Here is a 24,253-nt window from a genome sequence, read left to right on the forward strand (position 1 = left end):
CTACCTCACTGGATAGATTACTTTTACGATGGAAGTCCCCATACTGTTTGGTTCAAAAGAAACAAAAAGCTGGGTAGCTATGGGCATTAGCTATGAGCATTAGTCCACTCCAGATAGAAGGCCAAGGCAGTCCAAGGTATGCAATGCACTTTTACTGGGATGGGCATGGGATTTTGGGAAGAATGTTGGTAGAACAACTGACTAGGTAAGATAGAATTCTGACATGGTTTTAGGAAGGAACTTAGGATGCATGCAAAGACTCTGTTGTGATGAAATCTTAGTTAAGCTGAATCTGCTACTGGGGCCTGGAGCTCACTGATGCTGCAGGTTGAAATGACTGTCACCAAGTGACAAATGTAAAATATCTTAAATGGGAGCTTTCATCAACTGAGTAAGAACAACATTAAAATCCCATGACAATGTGGGAGCTTTGAAAGGGGGCTTATGTAACTGTAAACCCCTCATGAAGCAAAAGACTAAAAGTTACTCTGGAATAAGGGCCTTGGCTTGAATTATATTTAGGAGAGCGCCTATAAATTCCAATTTTTGGACAGGAAGCAGGATGTGTGTTTGGTAGTTAATAACAAACCCTAGTAACTCCAGCATCCAAATAATTTTGGACACAGATTATTGAGCTCCTTCCTTTGAAGTGCTTTTTATCAAGCAATTGTCCAGATAGGGAAACATGTGAATTCACAATCTGTGTAGTGACTCTATGACTAGTGCAAGATACTTTCTTTAATTCCAGAGAGCATAGTCAAACTTTTTACAAAATCATAGAGAGTAAGATGCCCAGCGAAACCATCCAGAACTTTTCTTTTGCCAGGTATTTGTTCAGGGTCCTGAGATCTTTCAGGAAGCAGGAAGTAGATGGGAGTAATCTCTTCCCTTTTTCACTTGGGCTCAACTGCATTGGCCTGCAAAAGGGAAGAGTGCTCTTTTAGAAGCAATTCTCAGTTTTAAGAGCTTAACTTTGTTGCTCTTGAAGAGCAACTTAGAGGGAATGGGGAATGTTTGCCAATGAAGAGCATAACCCATCCAAACTATTTTGAGAACCCACTCATATTAGAAGGGGGCCACCTTTCTTGGAAAAAGTTCAGCCTCCCTAATACTGGAAGGTTGTCTGGCATGGCTACTTTGATTGCAGCTATGCTCTTATGAAGCCAGGTAAAAGCTCATTCCTTGCTTTGATTGGGAAGTTGGCAGAGTCCTCTGCTGCTTCAGAAAGCATTGGGAAGAGCAGAAAGTAGGAGGGCCCCTACACCTCTGAGAATAATAGGGTCTCCTCTGAACAGAGCCCAAAGAGAAGTATGCAGTGGAAATGGGCTGGTATATTGACTTGATGGTATTCGTATGTTTCTTGATTTTGGATTCTTTTGGGAAGAAATTATTCCAGAATTCCATGCTAGCTTATTGTATAAATTCTTACAAGCTCTTCATCCGCTATAATAAAACCCCTAGCGCACATGTGCACTTCAAATGGCGTGATCCCTGCATCCGTGATCTGTGCTTCCATGGCCCTGCATGCGCAGTAGAGTAGAACTCTGCCTGTGGCAGTTTCCCCATTGCCTGCCCTCGGCGACGCTGCAAGCGTCACGTTGTCGACCACATGGGCCCTGCCCCACCCCAGAAAAGGCCCGATGACCAACCCATTCCTCCCAAGGCCCAGAGCACCTATCCGACAACCCCGGACACCAAGCTCCACAGACACCAGCTCCCCGCTGCCTGGCAGAGGCCTTGCACCAGAGTTAACTTGCACTGCCACCCAGAACTCCCCCACCTCTGCTGACCCGCACCTCGGCCTGTCCCACAGAGCACCCATGGCAATCCTGGCTCACAATAGCTGGCCCGGACCCAAGGCAGAGGAGACATCGGAACACCAACATTGCAACAGGTACTCTAATGATGCTGGATGGGGTGGAAAAGGTGGAAACAGGGAAGGGGTAATGGGAATATGGGCAGGTAAAAAGAAGGGAGAAGTGCTACTGCTGGACAGGGGGAGCAGGAAAGGGGTGCTGCTGGACAGAGGGGAGGTAAAAGGAAGGGAGAAGGGCTACTGCTGGACAGGGGGGAGACACAGAAAGAAAGACAGACAGAAAGAAAGGGGGGCAGGGAGAGAGAAAAGAAAGAAAGAGAAAGAAATGCCCCAAGTCTACACATCTATTCTAGGCACCCGTTAATGTCACGGGCTAAAAAACTAGTAAGAACATAATAGCCTTACTGGGTCAGATCAATGGTCCATCTAGCCCAGTATCCCATCTTCATGGTAGCCAATCCAAGACACAAGTACCTAGCAAAAACCCAAATAGTAGCAACATTCCATACTATTGATCCAGGACAAACAGTGGATTCCCCCATGTATGTCTCAATAGCAGACTATGGCCTTTTCCTCCAGGAATTTATCTAAATCTTTTTTAAAACCAGCTCCCCTAACTGCTTTTACCACATTCTTTGGCAATGTGTTCCAGAACAGAACAAGTCATTTCTATACCACATAACTGAGAAGTTTGATGCGGTTTACAAAATTTAACAAATACAAATTAAAGAAAATTGATTAATTTGCAAACAAATGTGTCTTCAGTTGTTTTCGAAAATGATTGTAAGACATAGAACTCAATAACAAAGGTTTCAGTTCCTTGTCTCAGAAAGCCGCCTGATAAAGCAAAGATTGGTGTTATTTTGTGTAACGACAGCCTCTGACAGATGGAAAAGTAAAAAGGCTGTGTTAACTGCATGAATGCTTGGATTGAGTAAAGGAAAATAATTCAGATAAGTAAATAGGCACCATGCCGACGAGGACTTTGTAACAAAGGCAACTGAATTTAAATTTAATTCAAGCCTCCACAGGAAGCCAATACAATTCTCGATAATAAAGGACTCAGAGCTTAACTATTCTCTTAGTGAAAAAATATTTACTCCTATTGGTTTTAAAAGTACAGTATTTTAACTTCATCGAGTATCTCCTAGAGCTAGATTCATTAAGCAAACCGAACCTAATTTTCCTCCAGCCTGATTCACTAACTTCTGTCCCGATCATCCTCCAATCCGATCCGTGCATGCAAATGAGGGGGATCGACATTAAAATGTAGGCAGGCAGCAATTCACAAAATAAATCTTGAAAACCGACTGGGCTGGCCGATCAACAAAAGAAGTGACTGCTGGGGACCAGTCGCTAACTGCTTTCTAACTGCATCTTGCTCTCTCGGCTTGGATTCTCCTGTCTGCTCTCCTGCCCTGACTCTCCTCTGGCCGTCCTTAGTGAATCTAGGCCCTAGTCTTAAAATCCACCTGTACCCGTTCTACACCACTCAGGATTTTGTAGACTTCAATCATATCTCTCCTTAGCAGTCTCTTTTCCAAACTGAAAAGCCCTAACCTTTGCAGACACTCCACTGAGAAAGCTGCAGGGTTCCATCAGCTAGTAGCCAATCGGCGAGTGCGCCAAAAGCACATGGCAAGGGCAACCTAAGGTGCTTTTGACATTGCATCCAGGGCCTCCACTATAGATATAAGAATGCAAAGACCCGACTGGCTGCATGCTTCTGACCTAGAGCCACAGATTCAGGAGCAATTGGTGGATGTCCCACGTTATCAAGAAGCATACTGATACCATGCTTTCTCCACTATATTCTTATATACAGAATTCATTCTACTGTACCCATTGGAGTTTTGCTTTGCCATTTTCAAGTACAGATTCATCAGTTCTTCAATCTAGAACAATTTCTCACAGTTTAATAGGCACAAAATAAACACAGTAAGGAAACCAAATAGAAGTTAACTGCACAAAAAGCAATAATACAAAAAGCAGTAACACTTCTAGTCAATCACAATGGAAGCAAGATAAATTACACTGTGAAGGCGAGCTCAATATTTTTTTCCAATTTAAGTAATCTGGCAAGGTTCCTCTGTCATCCTAACATATAACAAATTCACTGCATTGTAATATTTAAGAAGAGTGCATAATAAATACTTCTGGATGCAATTTGTATGAATTAAAAAGTAAAGATCTCCTGGGATAAGGAGAGTTCATATCTTACATCAAGGGTTTTTGTTTTATGGAACAAGTCCCCCTCTCTGATACAAGTGATAGCATCTCCTCTTCCAGAAAGTGTAGATAATAATCCACAATTTAAAAAAAATTACATCAACAATAGCTCTTGTTCTATTATGACCCAACAGAGAGAAGGTGGCAGGTGTCGAGGCTTCTATGGAAGGCTGAAAGGAGAGAGAATGGAGAAAGTCTGACCTGGAGAGGCGCAGCACCATGATCCTTATAGTACTTAACTACTGCAGCTCCTGGCCACCTTCAGCAATGCAAACAAGATCTACTCCAAATTTAAAAATTTATTCTGGAGATATTTTTATTTTCTTCCTTTAAACTTATTTTTGATAAAGAAACTATGTTCAATTTAACTTAAGAAATAAAACAAAAATGTCTTGAAATACCTCCCCCTTGGTCTATTTTGATGTCACATGCCTAAAATTTTGGCTGATATAAAGAAACGCGTCCACTAAGGCACCCTGAGGCAATCTGACAGTGTGTGGGAGAAAACTTGGTTGTCAGCACTACATCATTGTGTGAATACAGTGCACGGATCTCTTGCAAGGAGCTAGCTTCTTTGGGCAAACAGTCAACAAGTTCAGCGCACTGCATGTCAAATCCCAACAAGCGAATCCCATAGCCGTAAGGAGACGAAATCATTCGGCCATCTGGACTGAAACAAAGTTCTTTGATGTAGCCTCGGCCTACATTGGCTTCTTCAATATAATGGGTCAACCGGAGAGAGCAGCGAGGAGATATAGGGCGGATCGGTACACCTTCCTGGAATTGATAGACGCAAGTCCACTATAAAAGCAAGAATAAAACAGTTTGTTCAATCATGATCACAAAACTAGTGTCTTCATACATGAGTCTATAAATTTCAACCTGAACCATATGAATATTATTACATCATTTTCTTTTGAATACATTATGCAATGCAAAGATTCTCAATGTGAGTTTTCACTATTTGACTGGATTATTGTTTTCCTTCTCCATTTCCACACCTCTTTCTTGCAACATACAAAAGACTTGTTAATTGCAGGAATAAAGTGTACTGGATTTGATGCACAGTCTTTCTGTATTACAACCTAAGGGCTAGATTCACTAAAGATCGCGACTCAATCGCTGTTGGCCAATTTTCCAACAGCGATTGAATCACTATCACATTTGCATCAAATGATTTGCTCAGAGATGCAAATCATTTGCTTGCAAACACATTGACTCAATCACTCAGTGAGCGATTGCCACATGTGCAGAGCCCTAAAGGTAATAATAGGGAAGCAGCCTCCTGTCACTGCTGTCAGGGTTTATGCTTTTTTTTTTTAATGGAACAGATGTTCTGAGTGACTTAAAGATGTACTATCTGTCCCATTAAAAAAGCACCCCCACATATACTAGTACCCCCAAGTCACCACCACTGCCCCCCCCCAAACCCCAAAAAGATGGCAGGAGGGAAGCCCACTCCCTCCAGCCACAAAGGCACCCCTCACTACCCCTCCCACCCACCCCCTGGAAAAAACAGCAGTAGGTTGCCCACTCCTTCCTGCCCGGAAAGATCTCCCCCTTCCCCAAAGGAGAAGGCAGGAGGGATGCCCACTCCCTCTCCCCCTTCAAGTCCCTGTGCCCCATACCTTAAAGTTGGGAGTAGGAAATGCTGAAAACACCTGCTCCTCCTCTCTTTGCCACTAAACTGGGCCTTAGGTCCCTCCCTGGAGCATCATGTGATGCATGGGGAGGGGACTAAAGCCCTGATTGGCTCAGACGCCTCAGGCTCCTCCCTTGGGAGGGGCCTTAGGCATCTGAGCAAATCTGGAACTTTCTTTGGAAGGAGCCTAAGGAAGCCCCTGTCAATCAGGGGAGGAGTCCAAGGTCCAGTGTAGTCACAAAGAGAGGAGCAGGTGTTTTCAGTACTTCCTGCTCCCAACTTTAAGGTGTGGGGCATAGGAGCCTGGAGGGGGAGGGGCAAAAGGGAGTGGGCATCCCTCCTGCCTTTTTCTTCCAGGAAGGGACAGGGAGGTCTTTCCTGGTGGAGGGAGGGGGAATCCATCCTGTTTGTTTAGGGTCGGTCACTGCGTTTGTCGGGAGGGGAACACAATTGTTGGGGGTCATTGGGGGAGGGCCGTTGAGTGGTGGGGAATTTTTTTTTCTTTTTTTATGGGGCAGATATTTTGTGTGCGTAATACACGCAAAATATCTGTGCCATTGGAAAAAAATGAAAATAAAAAAACAAAAACCAGGCAGCCTTGTTGACAACACAGTTACCGACAGGTCTACAGCAATCGAGTTTTAGGATCAGTAAAACCTGATGCTAAATAGCCAAGTGAATAGTAAGTTAATCAATCGCTTGGCTATTTTGCATTGGGTTTTACTAACTTGCATAGATAAATTGGAAAATAGGCGATCGAGGAGTAAAATATGTGGTAGGTCATTTAGTGAATCGGGTTGTTTAGCAGCGATCGTCACTAAACCTGTGAAACAGGTTTAGCGACGATTGCTGAATTTAGTGAATCTAGCCTTAGGTGGTTTACTACATATTATGTTCACTTTCTCTGTCCCCAATAGGCTCACAATCTATATTTATCACTGTTTTCATATGAAGCTACAGATATGTTCCTAATACAGTCAAACCTCAGTTTACGAGTGCCATGGTTTGCGAGTGTTTTGCAAGACGAGCAAAACATTCTCACAAATCGTGACTCGCAAACCGAACATTGACTCGATTTGCGAGTCACCCCGCCAGTGAACCGGCATCGCCCCCCCTCATGAAACATAGAAGATGACGGCAGAAAAGGGCTATAGCCCATCAAGTCTGCCCACTCTGCTTACCCACCCCCTGTCTATGCCCTAATGACCCAATTTCCTTATCTTGACCCTCGTAGGGATCCCACATGGGTATCCCATTTATTCTTAAAGTCTGGCACGCTGTCTGCCTCGATCACCTGCACTGGAAGCTTGTTCCAATGATCAACCACTCTCTCTGTGAAGAAATACTTTCTGGTGTCGCCATGAAATTTTCCGCCCCTGAGTTTGAGCGGGTGCCCTCTTGTGGCCGAGGGTCCCTTGAGAAAGAAAATATCATCTTCCACTTCGACACGTCCCGTGAGGTACTTAAATGTTTCGATCATGTCTCCCCTCTTCCTACGTTCCTCAAGAGTGTAGAGCTGCAATTTGTTCAGCCTCTCTTCGTACGAGAGACCCTTGAGCCCCGAGATCATCCTGGTGGCCGTCCGTTGAACCGATTCAATTCTGCGCACATCTTTACTGTAATGTGGCCTCCAGAATTGCACACAGTACTCCAGAAGAGGTCTCACCATGGCCCTGTACAACGGCATTATGACTTCAGGCTTTCGGCTGACGAAACTTCTATTGATACAACCCAATATCTGCCTTGCCTTAGATGAAGCCTTCTCCACTTGATTGGCAGTTTTCATGTCTGCACTGATGATTACTCCTAAATCTCGTTCTGCTGAAGTCCTAGTTAAAGTTTCTCCGTTCAAGAAGTACGTCCTGCATGGATTTCCGCTTCCGAGGTGCATGACCTTACATTTCTTAGCATTGAAGCCTAGTTGCCAGGTTGAGGACCAACTTTCCAATGTAAGCAGGTCCTGCGCCATATAATTCTGTAAACTGCATTCACTTACTATATTACATAGTTTGGCGTCATCGGCGAATAGTGTTATTTTACCTTGAAGCCCTTGAGTCAGATCCCCTATGAATATGTTGAAAAGGAGTGGACCCAGGACCGAGCCCTGCGGCACTCCACTGGTCACCTCCGATGATTTAGAGAGGGTACCATTAACCACCACCCTCTGAAGTCTGCCACTCAGCCAATCATTGACCCATGCAGTTAGTGTCTCTCCTAACCCCATCAATTCCATCTTGCTTAGCAGCCTGCGGTGTGGGACACTGTCAAAAGCTTTCCTGAAGTCCAGGTACACGACGTCCAAAGACTCTCCCAAGTCCAACTTTCTTGTTACCCAGTCAAAGAAGCTGATGAGATTGGATTGGCAGGACCTACCCTTGGTGAATCCATGCTGACTGGGATCCCGAAGATTCCCTTCATTCAAGATCGTGTCCAATTTGCTTTTAATTAGTGTTTCCATGAGTTTGCACACTATTGATGTGAGACTCACCGGTCTATAATTTGCAGCCTCTGCCCTGCAACCCTTTTTATGCAGAGGAACGACATTAGCTAATTTCCAGTCAAGGGGAACTTTCCCCTTACTTAGGGAGAGATTGAATAGCTCAGCCAACGGTTTCGCCAGGACATCGCTCAATTCTCTGAGCATTCTTGGGTGCAAATTGTCTGGTCCCATGGCTTTGTTCACCTTGAGTCTTGCCAGTTCACTGTAAACTTCACCTGGTGTGAACTCAAAATTCTGAAACGGGTCTTCTGTGCTTTGTGTTGCCTTCAACTGGGGACCGTGTCCCGGTGCCTCACAGGTGAAGACTGAGCAGAAGTATTCATTCAGTAGTTCGGCTTTATCGGAATCGGCTTCCACGTAACTTCCGTCCGGTCTTCTAAGGCGTACTATCCCGCCTGTGTTCCTTTTTCTGTCACTAATATACCTGAAGAAGGATTTGTCCCCCTTTTTAATGTTTTTTGCCAGAATTTCTTCCACTCGAAGTTTTGCCTCCCTAACTGCCATTTTGACCGCTGTAGACCTGGTCCTATATTCTACTTTTGCCTCTCTTTTCTCCGTGCGCTTGTAGGAGAGAAACGCTTTTTTCTTCTCCTTAATGAGGTGCGAGATCTCCGCGGTGAACCATTGGGGTTTATTGTTTCTTTGTCGTTTATTTACTGATTTTATGAAGCGGCTAGTTGCTTCATGTATGGTTGATTTCAGTGTTAACCACTTAGCTTCTACATCATCGGTCTCCGCTTGGTCCTGCAGCGTCTGATGGACGAAATCTCCCATGCGTGTGAAGTCTGTGCCCCGGAAATTGAGTACCTTTGTTTTCGTGTTTGATCTAGGGAAGCCTTTCCTAAGGTTGAACCATACTATATTGTGGTCGCTGGAGGCTAGCGTATCTCCTACTGAGACCTCTGAAACGCTTTCCCCGTTGGTGAGTACCAGGTCGAGGATCGCCTGGGCCCTAGTGGGCTCCATTACCATTTGTTTGAGACGTGCTCCCTTTATGGAGGTTAAGAGCCTCCTGCTACCGCTGGTTGTCGCTGAAAATGAGTTCCAGTCTGCATCAGGCATATTGAAGTCCCCTAGCAGTACAGCTTCTCCTCGTAGAGTGATATTCTATGTCTTCAATTAATTCTGCGTCCATGTCTTCCAGTTGTCTTGGGGGTCTGTAAACCACACCTAGAAACAGGCATTTTTCTCTGCCTCTTGCCAGGTTTACCCAGAGGGACTCCCCGGTGTACTTGACATCTGTGATCCTGGTGGTTTTGATGTCCTCTTTAATGTATAGAGCTACCCCCCCTCCTAACCTGCCCTCTCTGTCCTGACGAAGTAGATTGTAGCCCGGTATAGCCATATCCCACCCATGTGAGTCCGTGAACCAAGTTTCAGATATTGCCACCACATCTAGGTCGGCATTCCTTATTTCAGCCTCCAATTCTAGAATTTTGTTACCTAAACTGTGTGCATTCACATACATGGCCCTCCATATCTTGTGTTTGCTAAGTCCCTGTGAGGCGTATCCTACACGAGTCGGTGTGACTCCCAAAGAACTGTTTACAATGTGGGTACTTACCTTGGACATGGAAGCGGAGTTTCGACTCACCTCATCAGGATAATTCCTTTCTGCACTAATATGTGAATGGGTACCCTCCCCTGACTTACCTAGTTTAAAGCCCTGTGAAGCAGGCGGGCTAGTCGGTGTCCGAAGACGTTCTTACCCCTACTGGTCAGATGGAGTCCGTCTGGTCCCTGAAGTCCTTGTAGCGCTTCCCCATGGTTTAGGAATCCGAAGTTCATATCCCGGCACCATCCCTGTAGCCACTCGTTCGTCCTCAGGATACGTTCATCTCTGGCTCTTCCCTTGCCTCTAACTGGGAGGATCGATGAGAAAACCACCTGCGCTCCTGTCTGCTTCAGCCTCTCACCCAGTGCTCCAAAGTCTCTGGTGATGGTCTCCGGTGTGTTCCTGGCAGTGTCGTTGGTTCCTATGTGGACAAGAAGCATAGGAAAGTGGTCTCGGGACGTGAGTAGTCTATCCAGACTGGCGGTGACATCTCGTATCCTGGCTCCAGGCAGACAGCAGACCTCCCTAGATTGCATATCCGGTCTGCAAATTGGTCCCTCGGTGCCCCTCAGCATGGAATCCCCGATGACTATTACTCTGCGCTTCTTTGGGGGGAGCCGGTCAGTTGTCCCTGGAGATGGAGCTGGGTGTTGGGCCTGCTCCTGTTCCTGCTCCTGTTCCTCATCGGCAGTTCCTTCCTGAAGAATCTGGAATCTGTTCCGCAGGACGAGTTGAGGGGTTGATGTATAGCTGCCCTGTTTGTAAGAAGAAGGAGAAGATGAAGAGATTGAAAAAGGGGGGGGGGGTCTCCTATGCTTGCCCGTGGAGGAGGTCTCCAGCTGCCAGGAGTCAGTGCCGCTAGCCATTTCCTGTATCCCAATTGTTGGTTTCAAAGCTGATGATTTGGGTGTCTCGAGGATGGACTTGTCATGGGCCTGCTCGGTGATTTGGGACAACTCCTGGACGACTCCGTCGATGTAGGCCTCGTCCTCTCGGATGCTTCTCAGGCGAATCACCTCCTCCCTGAGGCTCCTTAGTTCCTGCATGAGATCTCCATGAACGCTCCCCCGCAAACCGGCATCCCCTGACCAAACTGAATGCTTACCCCCAATGTGGCACCGGCACACAGCACCAACCCACAGGAAATGCCAGTGCCCTAAGATTGTGCCTCTCCCCCGACTGGGCCTTGAGCATCTGCGAATGCTCAAGGCCTTCTGGCTTCCGCCTCTCTCTGACATTCTCGGAAAGAATGAGAGCCAGAAGCCTTGAGCATGTGTAGATGCTCAAGGCCCAGTCGGGGGAGATGCACGATCTTTAGGCACCGGCACCTCCTGTGAGTTGGTGCTGCGTGCCGGTGCCACACTGGGGGTAAGTATTCAGTTTGGGGGGGATGTGGAAGCCCACCAGTGGCCTCGGGGGTGGGGGGGTCTTTTGGGGATGTGGTGTGATATAGCAGTGCCGGTGGCCGGGGGGAGGGGAGGTGGACCCAATCAAGTGAGTTTCCCTTAATTCCTATGGGGAAACTCGCTTTGATATACGAGTATTTTGGTTTACGAGCATGCTTCTGGAACGAATTATGCTCGTAAACCAAGGTTCCACTGTATTTCTTTTCCAGGCATCCCATGTCAAGAAAATAAAACATAAAAGTTCTCTATTTCAAATTCTTCCTCAGAATCCCATTGGTGTCTCTTTACACATTAAACCAGTGATCTTCACTAATTTTTCAGTTGGGGCCATTTCAAGTCCAAAAAAGCTGAAGGACTGTCAAATATCTTCCTACTTGGAGCCAAGATACCAACCAAAGTTTCTGAACTTCTATCCCCACCAAAACACTTGGCCTCAGTCACACATACAGAAAGCAGGAAAAGCACATTTACTTACCGTAACAGGTGTTATCCAGGGACAGCAGGCAGCTATTCTCACATATGGGTGACATCATCAGCGGAGCCTGGATGCGGAAGCTCGCAAGCAGACTTGCTTGAAGAAACTAGAAGTTTCGAGTTGACCGCACCGCGCATGCGCGAGTCTTTCCCGCTCAGCGTAGGGCGCGTCTCCTCAGTTCAGATAGCTAGCAGAGAAGCCCAAAGGGGAGGTGGGTGGGTTGTGAGAATAGCTGCCTGCTGTCCCTGGATAACACCTGTTAAGGTAAGTAACTGTGCTTTATACCAGGACAAGCAGGCAGCCTATTTTCACATATAAGTGACCTCCAAGCTAATCAGAATGGGATGGTGGGAGTGTTGGCAATTTAGGAGAATAAATTTTGTAATACTGTTTGGCCAAACTGTCCATCCCGTCTGGAGAAAGTATCCTTCAATAGTGAGACGTGAAAGTATGAACTGAGGACCAAGTAGCAGCCTTGCAAATTTCCTCAATAGGTGTAGATCTGAGGAAAGCTACGGAAGCTGCCATTGCTCTGACTTTATGGGCTGTGACTCTACTGTGTAGGGGTAATCCAGCCTGGGCATAGCAGAATGAGATAGAAGCAGCCATCCAGTTGGAGATGGTACACTTAGAGATAGGATGTCCCAACTTGTTTGGATCAAGGAGACAAAAAGTTGAGGAGCAGTTCTGTGTGGTTTGGTGCATTCCAAATAGAAGGCCAAAGCACGTTTACAGTCCAGAGTATGAAGAGCTACTTCTCCAGGATGAGAATGAGGCTTCGGAAAGAACAATAAATTGATTGAGATAAAATTCCGATATCACTTTAGGGAGGAATTTTGGATGAGTACTTAGGATCACCTTGTCATGATGAAACACCGTGAAAGTTGGATCAGCAACCAAAGCTTGCAGCTCACTGACTCGTCGAGCAGAAGTGAGGGCAATGGGGGGTCACGTGATGCGTTTGCTGTAGGAAGACGTGTGCCCTCGAGCTCCCGGACCCCGGGTCTTTTAAAATCAACTTAACTCGCGGTAACATACTGCCCGATCGATCCTGCTGTCTCCGGAGGCCTTTTTGGGGTGCAATGCGGGTGTATAGCCTTTGCCACGGTGGTTTGAGACCGGAATGCCGGTGCACTCCGCGAAGGCCCATAAAAATCGATCTACCTTTCCTGCGGCTAAAATGGCGGCGCTGCCGGCTTCATCCTCTGCTCCGGCACAGTGGGGAGAGTGGGCGGTGGAGATCTCCCGTATGGTGTCAGCGACTCTGGAGGATCGCTTGCACAAACTGCAGTCAGCCATGGACTGCATTAATGAGCGGTTTGAGGCTCAGGCAACCCGCATAACGGCTGTGGAGCAGCGTGTCTCTGATGGGGAAGACGCGGCTCAGGGGGATCGTGCTACAGTGGCAGCCCTGCAGGCCCAGGTGAACCTGCTGACAGGCAGACTGGATGACCATGAGAATCGCCAGCGCCGGAACAACCTTTGAGTGGTGGGTCTCCCTGAGCTCCGAGCCGATCAAGACATCTACCACTTCTTTCAAATCTGGCTTCCCCATCGCCTGGGCCTGGAGACACCACCGACAGGCTTTGTCTGCGAGAGAGCGCACCGCATAAGTCAGCGCTCTGGAGATCTTAATCGCCCTAGGGCTGCTATAGCCCGGTACCTGACATGGAGAGAAAAGGAGCTTATACTGCAAGCCTACCGGAAAGCTGGCCAGGTGGAATACGAGGGGAAAAAGTTGTTGTTATTTAATGACTATTCTCAACATGTGGCTTCCCTTCGTAGAGACATGGCGCCCCACTGTACCATGCTTCATCGCCGGGGAGTGCGGTTTGCGCTTGTCTATCCTGCGTCTTTGCGCATCTGGAGGGATGGGAAGTCACAGACCTTCACCGATAAAGCAACTGCGCAGCGTTACTTGGATTCCTTACCAGCCGCTGCTGAGGGTGGAGCGCAGGTGGCTGACCAGGCGGTGTAAATCCTGCAGGAGATCTCTATATTCTCTGTTCGAGCTTCCGGCTGGGCTGAGTCATCCCTGGGACAGCTTGGAGTGTGGCGGGCCGTTGCGCCTGGCTTCCTTCCTTTACCTGAGCGGGACTGGGGTGCCTTGCTCCGGCTGTTTCGGAGTGGCTGTCTCGTCTGGTACCACCAGTTGTTTTTGGTACTGGTCCTGAGGGGAGGCTTGCTGGCTGTTGGCCTCTGTTTTTGTTCCTGCTTTCAGCTATGTTCTTCTTGTTGGGTAAAGTTTCCTTGGGCTGCTTATGCGGCACTGATGGACTTCGGAGCTGGATGCATTTCCTGACTACTCTGGCAGTGCCCATCTGGGTGGGAGACTCTGGGTCGAGAGTTTTGCTTTGGACATTTGGTTGCTCCAGTCTTTGGGAGCGCTGTTTTTTGTTTATAGTTTTTTCTTATTATTTTTTGTAGGGGGTTGGAGGTTTGGGTATACTTCTAGGGATGGTTATCTCTGGGGGAGGGAGTGGGTTTGGTGGATAGGGATGGGGGGAGGGGTGTGTGCTTGGGGTGGTAGCCTGGGGTTGGATGGGTGTGCTTGGAGGTATGTGTGGTGGGTGCGTTTGTGGCCAGAGGGGAGGGTGGGCTCTGATGAGATGCAGCTTACCTGGTGGGGAATTGCTCTATATCAGAGAGATCTGGCCCCTTATGGAGAGATGCGGTTTCTGATGTTCAGGGGGGAGGGCCTAGCTGGGGGGCCTTTTCGCCTTTTTCTTGACTTGTTCTTTACTACGGTCCTTGAGAGATTTTTTCCTCCATGACTAAGTTGACCATAGCCACGTTAAACGTGGACGGTATCCACTCTCCTATTAAAAGGAAGAAGATTTTGAACTGGTTCCGGAAGAGGGGGACTGATATCGCTTTTGTCCAGGAAACTCACCTTTCTCCTGTTGAACACCTCAAGCTTCGGAGAGAATGGGTGGGTGAGGTTTTTTCCTCCTCCTTTGGTACCCGGAAGTGGGGGGGTTGCAATACTTATTCATAAACAACTGCCCTTCCATGTACACAAAGTCCTCCCGGATCCTGAGGGACGTTCTGTTATAGTACTGGGGGAATTGTGGGGACAAAACTGGTTGTTCTGCAATCTATATGCCCCCAATGTGTATAATCATAAATTCTTTTCAGCTTTGCTCGCCAAGATAGCCATGTATCCCAATTACCAGCCACTGGTGGGGGGAGATTTTAACATCACGGTAGATCCTGCCCTGGACTGTAGCCCGGCAAAGGTAGGGGCTAGGGACCATGGAGCCAAGGGGGTAAATTTTTTGCTCAACCAGTTGCAGTTATTGGACTCCTGGAGGATTTTGCATCCCACGGAACGCACTTACACCTTTTACTCCCATCCACATAACGTCTACGCTCGGTTGGATTATCTGTTGGTCTCACCCACTTTGCTTCCCCGGATGTCTGGGATAGATATCGAGGAGGTTCCTTTGTCGGATCACTCCCCGGTTGTCATGGACATTCAAGTTGCACCTGACTCGGCGGAGAGGCATTGGAAATTTCCGTGTTATCTTTATAGAGATCTTGAATTTCATAAATATCTTCGAGAACAGTGGTTGGAGTATAGTTCTCATAACCATACAGCCGATGTCTCGCCGGTACTGTTTTGGGAGGCCTCCAAGGCGGTTCTGCGGGGGTTTATTATTGCTTACCTGTCTCGGAAGAGGAGGAAATTGGATGCTGACTTATTGGCTTTATCCAGGGAGCTCCGCCAATTGCGGGGGCGACATAGTAATTCTCTTTCCGAGGATGATAGACTCCGTTTGCTCGAGGTGCGGCGGCAGATAGACTCTATTTTAATGCAGAGGGCATCTCGTGATATTTATTTTCAACGGTATAAATTGTATTCCTGGGGAGGCAAGACCGGGAGACTGTTGGCTAACTTGATTCGCCCTCCCAGACAGCGCCAGGTTATTCTGTCCATTCAGGACCAGACAGGAGCTCGTTTCACCCAGGCACAGCAGATCCAACAACAGTTTGTTCACTTTTACGAATCCTTGTATGCGAACCGCCCTTTTTCGGACTCTGCTAGAGATGCTTTCTTTCAGGGGCTCACGCTTCCTAGATTGACGGCTGACCAGGTGGATCAATTGAATGTCCCTATTAGTCCTGGGGAGGTGCAGCTAGGTATTAAGAAGCTTAAGTTGACTAAGGCCCCTGGTCCTGATGGATTTGGCTCTGAGTACTACAAGATTTTATCGGATCAGGTCTCCCCAGTGTTGGCAGAGGCCTTCAATGCACTGTCCGCAGAGCAGGGTTTGGGGACCCCTAATCTGGCACACGTTGTGTTGTTGCCTAAACCGGGTAAGGACCCGGCCCAGGTGGGGTCCTATCGGCCCATCTCTCTTCTTAATCAGGATGCCAAACTCTTTGCCGCTATATTGGCGACTCGTTTGAATGCCTTTTTGCCACTCTTGATTCATGAGGATCAGGCTGGGTTCGTGCCGGGCCACTATGCCTCCATGAACCTAGCCCGAGCTCTGATGGCCTTGCATTCTCAACGTGGACTGGAGGGGACCTCTGCTATTGTGGGCCTGGACATGGAGAAGGCCTTTGATAGCATCTCCTGGCAATATCTTTTCTGGGTTTTGCGTCGGTTTGGTATTGAGGGCCCTATTCATCAATGGATATGTAGCTTATATATCCAACCGCAAGCACGGCTTCTCGTGAATGGTCAGTTCACCGTTCCGTTTGCTTTGGGCAGGGGGACGCGGCAGGGCTGCCCCCTGTCTCCGCTGCTTTTCATGTTAGCTATCGAACCTTTGGCCGCTAAGATCCGTGGCGATTCGGACATTCGGGGTATTCGACTGGGGGACCAGGAGAGCCGTATTAACCTCTTTGCTGATGATATTCTCCTTTATCTCGACCAACCTCGCTCTGATCTGGGGCGTGCCCTGGCTCTTGTTCGCTCCTTTGGCGACATTTCTGGTCTGCGAGTCAATTGTGGTAAATCTGAACTTCTCCCGTTGCAGTCTACTACTTTGGAGCCCGGACTTGTGGGTCTCGAGATCCCCCCGGTAAGGGGACCGATGCACTACCTTGGGGTGTATTTAAGTCCCAATCTCCGGCTTCTGTATGAATATAACGTGCGCCGCCACTTGGATGAGATCCAGCGGTTGTGTGATAAATGGAAAGATCTTCCGTTGGGACTTTGGGGTCGAGTGGCTTTGTCTAAGATGATACTACTCCCCAAGATCCTGTATCCTTTGCAGACCGTGCCTCTCTGGGTTAGTGATAGGGATGTGCGTCTGTTTCGCTCGATCCTCTCTTCTTTTATTGGTGTCATAAACGTGCCCGGATTAGCTATGCCACTTTGGCTCTGGACAAATTTCGGGGAGGATTGAACCTTCCTGATCTTCGTTACTACAATGTTGCGGCGTTGGTTCAGTTTATCCATGAGGGTTGGTCGGGTTGTTACAAATTTTTTCCTAGGGGCTGGGTGGAATCGTGGTGCGCTCCCCACTCGCTTTTGTCCCTTCTTCATGTACCGCTATCGGTTATCCCTGGTGGGGGGCCCAAGTTTGCGTTTCTTCTGCCTCTGCGCCGTGCATGGCGGTGGTGGCGGCATCGGCAGGAGAAGACTCCGACAGCTTCACTTCTGTTGCACCTGTCTGGAAATGTCGATTTTCTGCCTGGCATGGGTCATTCTTGGTTTCATCTATGGGAGCAGAGGAGGTGTAGATCTTTTCATGACTTCCTTACGGTGGGAGGTGGGCAGTTTCCTACCTTTGCCCAACTTCAATCTCACTGGCACCTGCCCCAGACTCATTTTTGGGCTTACCTTCAGGCTCGGCACTATTATTTGGCCCTTGGTCTTAAGTGGGGGGATGCTTGGCTCTCTGGTCCCTTGGATGTTCAGTTCTTCCAGGTGCCTCCTGTTTTCAACAAATTATCTACCTGGTATCAGATTCTGAAGAATGCCTTGGCTTTGGGGTCCGTGGATCAATTGGCCGCGCGCTGGCAATTGGAGCTTGATTTTTCTCTTGATTGCAAGGCATTTCTTGCTCTTTTTGGCAATGTGCATGCCTTGGGGGGTTCTACGGATCTTCGGGAGATGCAATTTAAAATTTTGCATCGTGCCTATATCTCCCAGGCACAGGGAGCTCGCATGGGCCTCTGGGAAGGAGCAACTTGTACTAAGTGTAATCACTCTTTAGGTACCCTTCTTCACCATTTTTTGGAATGCCCTTCCTCTGCCTTATGGCTGCAAGTTCTTCCGTTTTTGGAACGCCTTGTTCGGCGCGATGTGCCCTGGAGCTATGGTTTCTTGCTCTTGGGAAATCAACGGGCCTTGATTGAAGGTGGGCTTACATTATCTCTGCGTAAGGTTCTTTACATGGCTGTCTTGGTGGCTAAAAAGCTGTTACTACAACATTGGGTGGTTGATTCTGTGGCCTCATTCCCGCAATGGCTTGCTCGTCTAGCGGAGGTGGGGGCGGTATGAACTTTTGCGGCTTCCTCGGTGTGGGACCCTGGCCCTCCGGGGGTATCGTGCTCTTTGGCAGCGGGCTCTAACTTTCTGTTCTGGCTCAGAGTCGGAGGCCAAGGCTTCCTTACCTTGATTTCTTTTTGGGATGGAGTCCGTTTCTCCTTTTTCTTTTCAGTTCCTTTCTTTTCTTTTCTCTCTTCTTGCTATTACCCTGGGAGGCTGCACGCATGGGTGCTTGGGTGTGCTTGACTGCTGGATGTTTGGGGGTTTGCTTGTGGGTTGTTTGCTGTCTGACTGTTGTGGCTTGTGGCCGGGAGTTTGGGGTCTGAGTGTGCTTGTTTCAGGGGTTTTGTACATTACACATAAAATGTCAATTGTGGGGGTCATCCAACCATGACGGTTCAGCTTCATGACCCCTCTGATGTCCTAGTTTCCGTTGTTTCTGGGCTTGTTCTGTTTTTCTCTGCTCTCACCATTATTGGTTGTATGTTCCTGTTACAATTGCTAATAAATATACTTGAAAAAAAAAAAAAAGAAGTGAGGGCAATGAGAAAGACCACTTTCCAAGTGAGATATTTCAGATGAGCCTTGTCAATTGGTTCAAATAGAAGCTTCATCAGTTGAGCAAGGACAACATTAAGGTCCCAAACCATAGGGGGCGGTTTGAGAGGAGGTTTGACATGGAAAAGTCCTTTCATGAATCTGGAAACCACCGGATGAGCAGAGAGGTTTCCCTTCGATAGGCTGATAGAATGCAGCAATTGCACTGAGATGGACTCGGATCGATGTAGACTTGAGGCCAGAAGTCGATAAGTGCAAAAGGTAATCCAAAACAGAAGATAAGGAGGAATGTTGGGGCTCCTTATGAGAAAAACACCACGTAGAAAATCTAGTCCATTTTTGGTGGTAGCATTGTCTAGTGGTAGGTTTCCTAGAAGCCTCTAAAATGTCTGTGACAGGTTGAGAAAACTGCAGAGGAGTCATGTTGAGAGGTACCAAGCTGTCATGTGTAGAGACTGAAGGTTGGGATGAAGCAGAGATCCCTGACTCTATGTAAGCAGAAATGGAAAAACTTGTAGAAGGTAGGGCTCCTTGCTGCTGAGTTGAAGTAGAAGGGAGTACCAAGGTTGTCTCGGCCAAGGAGCAATCAGAATCATGGTGGCATAATTGTTCTTTAACTTGGCCAGAGTCTTGAGAATGAGAGGGAATGCAGAGGAAGAGATTTGTCCATTCCAGAAAAGCATCTGCCTCGAGGCGATGAGGAGAGTAAATCCTGGAGCAGAACTGAGGCAGTTTGTATTTGTGGGGAGCTGCAAAGAGGTGTTCCCCACTGAGGTGTTCCCCACTGTGAAAAAATGTGATGAAAAGGCGAGGAATGGAGTATCCATTCGTGAGGTTGCAGAAGACGACTATAATTGTCCGCCAAGCAATTCTTCGCCCCTTGGATATAGACAGCTTTGAGGAAGGTGTTGTGGCAGATTGCCCAGTCCCAAACTTTCAGAGCTTCTTGACAAAGGGAGGCAGATCCCATCCCTCCCTGTTTGTTGATATAATACATGGCGACTTGGTTGTCTGTCCGAATGAGGACTACCTGGTCGTGAAGAAGATGTTGGAAAGCATTGAGAGCCTTGAGGATCACTCTGAGTTCCAATAGATTGATATGACACTGACAATCAATACTGGTCCATTGGCCTTGGGTACGGAGACCATCGAGATGAGCGCCCCAAGCATAGGTCGAAGAATCTGTTCTGAGGACTTTCTGATTTGGAGGTGTTTGAAAAAGCAAGCCTCTGAAGAGATTGGAAGAGAGCATCCACCAACAGAGAGACTGCTTAAATGAAGGAGTGACTGTTATGAGTCGAGAAAGAGGGTGGCGTCCATTGAGATGCCAGGGTCCACTGAGTAATTCTGAGGTGAAGTCTGGCAAAAGGAGTCACGTGTACTATGGAGGCCATGTGACCCAGAAGTACCATCATGTGTCTCGCTGAGATGGAAGAGCAGGAAGACACTGTAAGACAGAGTTGAAGAAGAGCTTCCAGACGTCGTTGTGGAAGGAATGCTCTGAGTTGAATAGTATCCAGAACAGCTCCGATGAATTGTAGATTCTGTGAGGGCTGAAGATGGGATTTGGGAAAGTTGATTTCGAATCCCAACCTTTGTAGGAACCAGGTAGTCCGTTGGGTTGCTACAATAACCCCCTGGGATGTTGAATCTTTGATAAGCCAGTCATCGAGGTAGGGAAATACCTGAAGACCATGGTTCCTTAGAGCTGCTGCTACCACAACCAGGCAATTGGTGAACACTCTGGGAGAGGAAGCCAGGCCAAAGGCAAAGGGCAGCACTCTGTATTGATAATGCAGATTCCCCACCCGAAATTTGAGGAATTGACGGGAGGCCGGATGAATGGGAATGCGAGTATAGGCCTCCTTGAGATCCAGAGAGCATAACCAGCCGTTCTGCTCTAGAACGGGATAAAGAGATGCCAGGGACAACATTCAAAATTTTTTTTTGACCCAAAATTTGTTGAGAGCCCTGAGATCTAGAATGGGCCGCAGATCGCTCGTCTTCTTCGAAACAAGGAAGTAACGGGAATAAAACCCCCTGTTCTGCTGGTCCAGAGGAACTGGTTTGATGGCATGGAGACGAAGCAGAGCTTGAGCTTCCTGAAGAAGAAGGGCGGTCTGGGAAGAATACTCTCTTGGAGGAAGCTCTGGTGAAAACTGATGATGGTCAATACCCAGAGGTCGGATGTAATTGACCTCCATCGATGGTAAAAAAAGATGGAGACGACCTCCTATAGGGGGAAAGAAGGCAGGGTCAGAACGGTGGAGGTTATGCTCTGTTTTAAACAGTCAAAAAGGCTGAGTAGCCTTAGGTGCAGCACAAGGTTGAGGTTTATGTTGCTTCTGAGGCTGCTGATTTTTAAGAGGGCGATTGTAAGGAGCTGTCCTCGGAGCAAAACGCCGTTGATAGGAGCAGGGCGTGCAGGTTTGGCAGGAGCTGGCTTTGGCTTAGGTCTGACAATAGAAGCAAAGGATTTTTCATGTTCAGACAATTTCTTGGTGGCTGCCTCGATAGATTCATCAAAGAGGTCATTGCCTGCACAAGGAATATTAGCTAAGCGATCCTGAAGATTAGGATCCATGTCAATGATATGAAGCCAAACAAGGCGATGCATGGCTACAGAGCAAGCAACTGACCAGGCAGACAACTCGAAGGCATCATAAAATGACTGAAGGAGATGTAATCAGAGTTGTGATAAAGAAGCAAAGACTTCTTAAAATTCAAAGTGCTTTTGAGTATCCAAATAAGTCAAGAATTTTGGTAATAGAGAAACGAGGAATTCAAAATAAGTAATAAAATGAAAATTATAATTGAGGACTTTAGAGGACATTATGGCATTTTGATAGATGCGACGTCCAAATTTGTCTAAAGTTTTCCCTTCCCTTCCAGGAGGAACAGTGGCATAAACCTTGGAAGGATGGGACCTCTTCAAGGAGGACTCGACTAGCAGGGACTGATGAGATACTGTGAGTTGTCAAACCCTTTGCGATGTACAGTTTTATACCTAGAGTCCAATTTGCCTGGAACAGCCAGTATGGTATAAGGGGTCTCCAGGCATCAACCAAAAGTCTGAGACAAAAGTTTGTGAAGAGGAAGCTTAAGTGACTCTGCCAGAGGTTGAGGGAAATGCATGACTTCGAGGTACTCCTTAGAGCAGGGGTGCCCAACACGTCGATCGCGATCGACCAGTAGCTCAGGAAGGCAACGCGAGTCGATCGCGGAGCCCATCCCGGGCTCCGTGATAGACTCGTGTTGCCGTCTTGATCTACCGGGCCGATCAGCCTTCCTCTCCAGGGCCTTTTAGCTGGGCGGTCCGCCCAGCTGTCATCTGCTGCTGCCGCCGCTGCTGAACATTAAAAAAAACAAAAAAAAAACGGCTTGGAGATTTCAGCCCATAGCGAACTTATGCTCCGTGGCTCTAACGTGTGCGTGCCGGCTTCCCTTCTCTTCCCTCCGAAACCGGAAATTATGTCCGGGGGGGAAAGAAGGGAAGCCGGCACGCACATGTTGAGAGCCCTCAAGCAAGCGTTCGCTATGGGCTAAGGCGGGAGACAGGTTAGTGAAGCATTTGCTCTTTTTGCTGCCGGGTCCTGCCTACTTTCTGTTTCCGCGAAGGATGACCCGGCAGCATTTCCCCCAATAGGTCGATCGCGATCTTGGGCCAATCAGCCTTCCTCTCCCCGACGGCAGAATTGACGTCGGGGAGAGGAATGCTGGTCGGCCGAAACAGGGAGAGCTTGGGGCGGTGTCGGCTTTCGGGCCCGTTATTGGTGGCGGTTTGGGTCCTGATCCCTGATGGCAGTGGCTTGGGGGAGGGCAGGGAGAAAGAAAGAAAAAGGGCAGGCAGGGAGACAGAAGGAAAGAAGAGAAACAGAAAAAAAAGAAAGGGAGGCAGAGAGAAAGAAAGGGCAGGGAGAGAGGAAGGAAAAGTTGGGGGAGGGAATGAGGTCTGGAGGAGAGGAAGCATACAGGCTAAAAGAAGGGAAGAAAGATTGGATGCACAGTCAGAAGAAGAAAGTGCAACCAGAGACTCATGAAATCACCAGACAAGGTAGGAAAAATGATTTTATTTTAAATTTAGTGATCAAAATGTGTCTGAATTTATATCTGCTGTCTATATTTTACACTAAGGACCCCTTTTACTAAACTGCAATAGAGTTTTTTAGCGCAGGGAGCCTATGAGCTTTGAAAGCAGCGCTGGGCATTCAGCGCAGCTCCCTGCGCTCTAAAAACTGCTATCGTGGTTTAGTAAAAAGGGAGGGGGGTATATTTATCTATTTTTGTATGGTTGTTACTGAGGTGATAGTGCATAGAGTCATCTGCTTTGACCTCTTTGAAAAACCCTAGAATAGGAATGATAATTAATATTTTCTATGCGTACAGTGTGCGTTGTGTTTTTTTTTTATTTTATTGTTGGTAGATCATTTTGACTTAGTCATTTTAAAAGTAGCTCGCAAGCCCAAAAAGTGTGGGCACCCCTGCCTTAGAATATTTGGAACCAGCATCTAATTGAAGATCAACAGCCATCTGACGAAGAAAAGATGAGAAAGATAGCTGATCCGCCAATGCTTTGCCTCAAGAAGGACTCAAGGACGTCGAGGCAGCCTGGGTCGAAGATGAAGCTTCGGGCAGGAAAAAAGGCATCAAAGGAATATGGTGACTTGGACGAGGCAATGGAAACCGGGACATCCTCGAGGTCTAGCATTGGAGACCTCGAACGAGGAGTTGGTGGTCTAGTCGAAGTTGGAGTAGATCGAGGCTTAGTGGAAGAAGGTCATTGATTAGAAGAAGAACTATGCCTGGAAGGATGCCTCGATGAAAGCCTCGATCGTCGATAAGAACTGTGCCTGGAAGTAGATCTCGAAGAACGAGGAGTCTTCGCCTCGGAGATGGAAGCAGTCGATGGTAGCAAAGAATGTATAGAACTGGAGGCTGTAAAGCGAAGCTCCAGAGGCTTGGTGGAGGAACCTCGATGCACTCCCAAAGACTCTGCTCCTTGTATAGAGTGTGAGGAATCCTTCCAAGGCACTTGCAAAGAATCTGCTCCTTGCTGTACGTGCATTGATGCCAGACCAGACACTCGCAGAGAATCTGCTCCCTGCAAAGAGTGTGTAAGCTCAGACTGAGGCAGGGGAAGTGCCTCAACCTCGCGGGAGTCTGCTGAATGCCCAGGCTGGATAAGAGGAACACGCTTCGGTCCCATATTAGTAAGGAACTGAATGAACTGCTTCTCCAACATGGTCTGGAAAGAAGCCGGCAAGGATGGATCCGCGTCTGAAACCAGACCACCTGCTCTGGCTGGAGGTTCCTTCGAGGTAGTGTGAGTGTGCTTCGACTTGGAAGTCTTAGACACTTTAATCACTTCCGCTGGAACTGACTGCTGAGCTATCTGACCTGAAAAAACAGGGGAAGATACAGCAGATGTCATAGAAGAAAGAGCCGCTGCAAACAAGGAAGGTCTGATGAGGCTCGAGGTGGAAGCAGTAGAAGCAGGAGGAACTTCAGTAGGAGTCGATGCCGAGGTCGCCTTTGAAGTCGAGGGATCAGAAGAAGATTCCATCTCGAAGAGCTTAAGAACATAAGAAATGCCTGCACCGGATCAGACCATGGGTCCATCTAGT

The 24,253-nt window shown here is 47.8% G+C and overlaps 1 protein-coding gene across 1 annotated transcript in view; it reads right to left on the reverse strand.

Annotated features, from left to right (window-relative positions):
* Nucleotides 1–3,710: 3,710 nt before the first annotated feature.
* DCAF10 (DDB1 and CUL4 associated factor 10) overlaps nucleotides 3,711–24,253 on the reverse strand; it is a 196,410-nt gene continuing 175,867 nt past the window's right edge. Inside the window, exon 7 of the mRNA XM_033916410.1 lies at nucleotides 3,711–4,846. Coding sequence (XP_033772301.1) covers nucleotides 4,478–4,846 — 369 coding nt within the window. The 3' untranslated portion in view covers nucleotides 3,711–4,477. The remainder of the gene's footprint in view (nucleotides 4,847–24,253) is intronic.

Source organism: Geotrypetes seraphini, chromosome 1 (genome assembly GCF_902459505.1).
Source record: "Geotrypetes seraphini chromosome 1, aGeoSer1.1, whole genome shotgun sequence".
Lineage (NCBI taxonomy): Eukaryota > Metazoa > Chordata > Amphibia > Gymnophiona > Dermophiidae > Geotrypetes > Geotrypetes seraphini.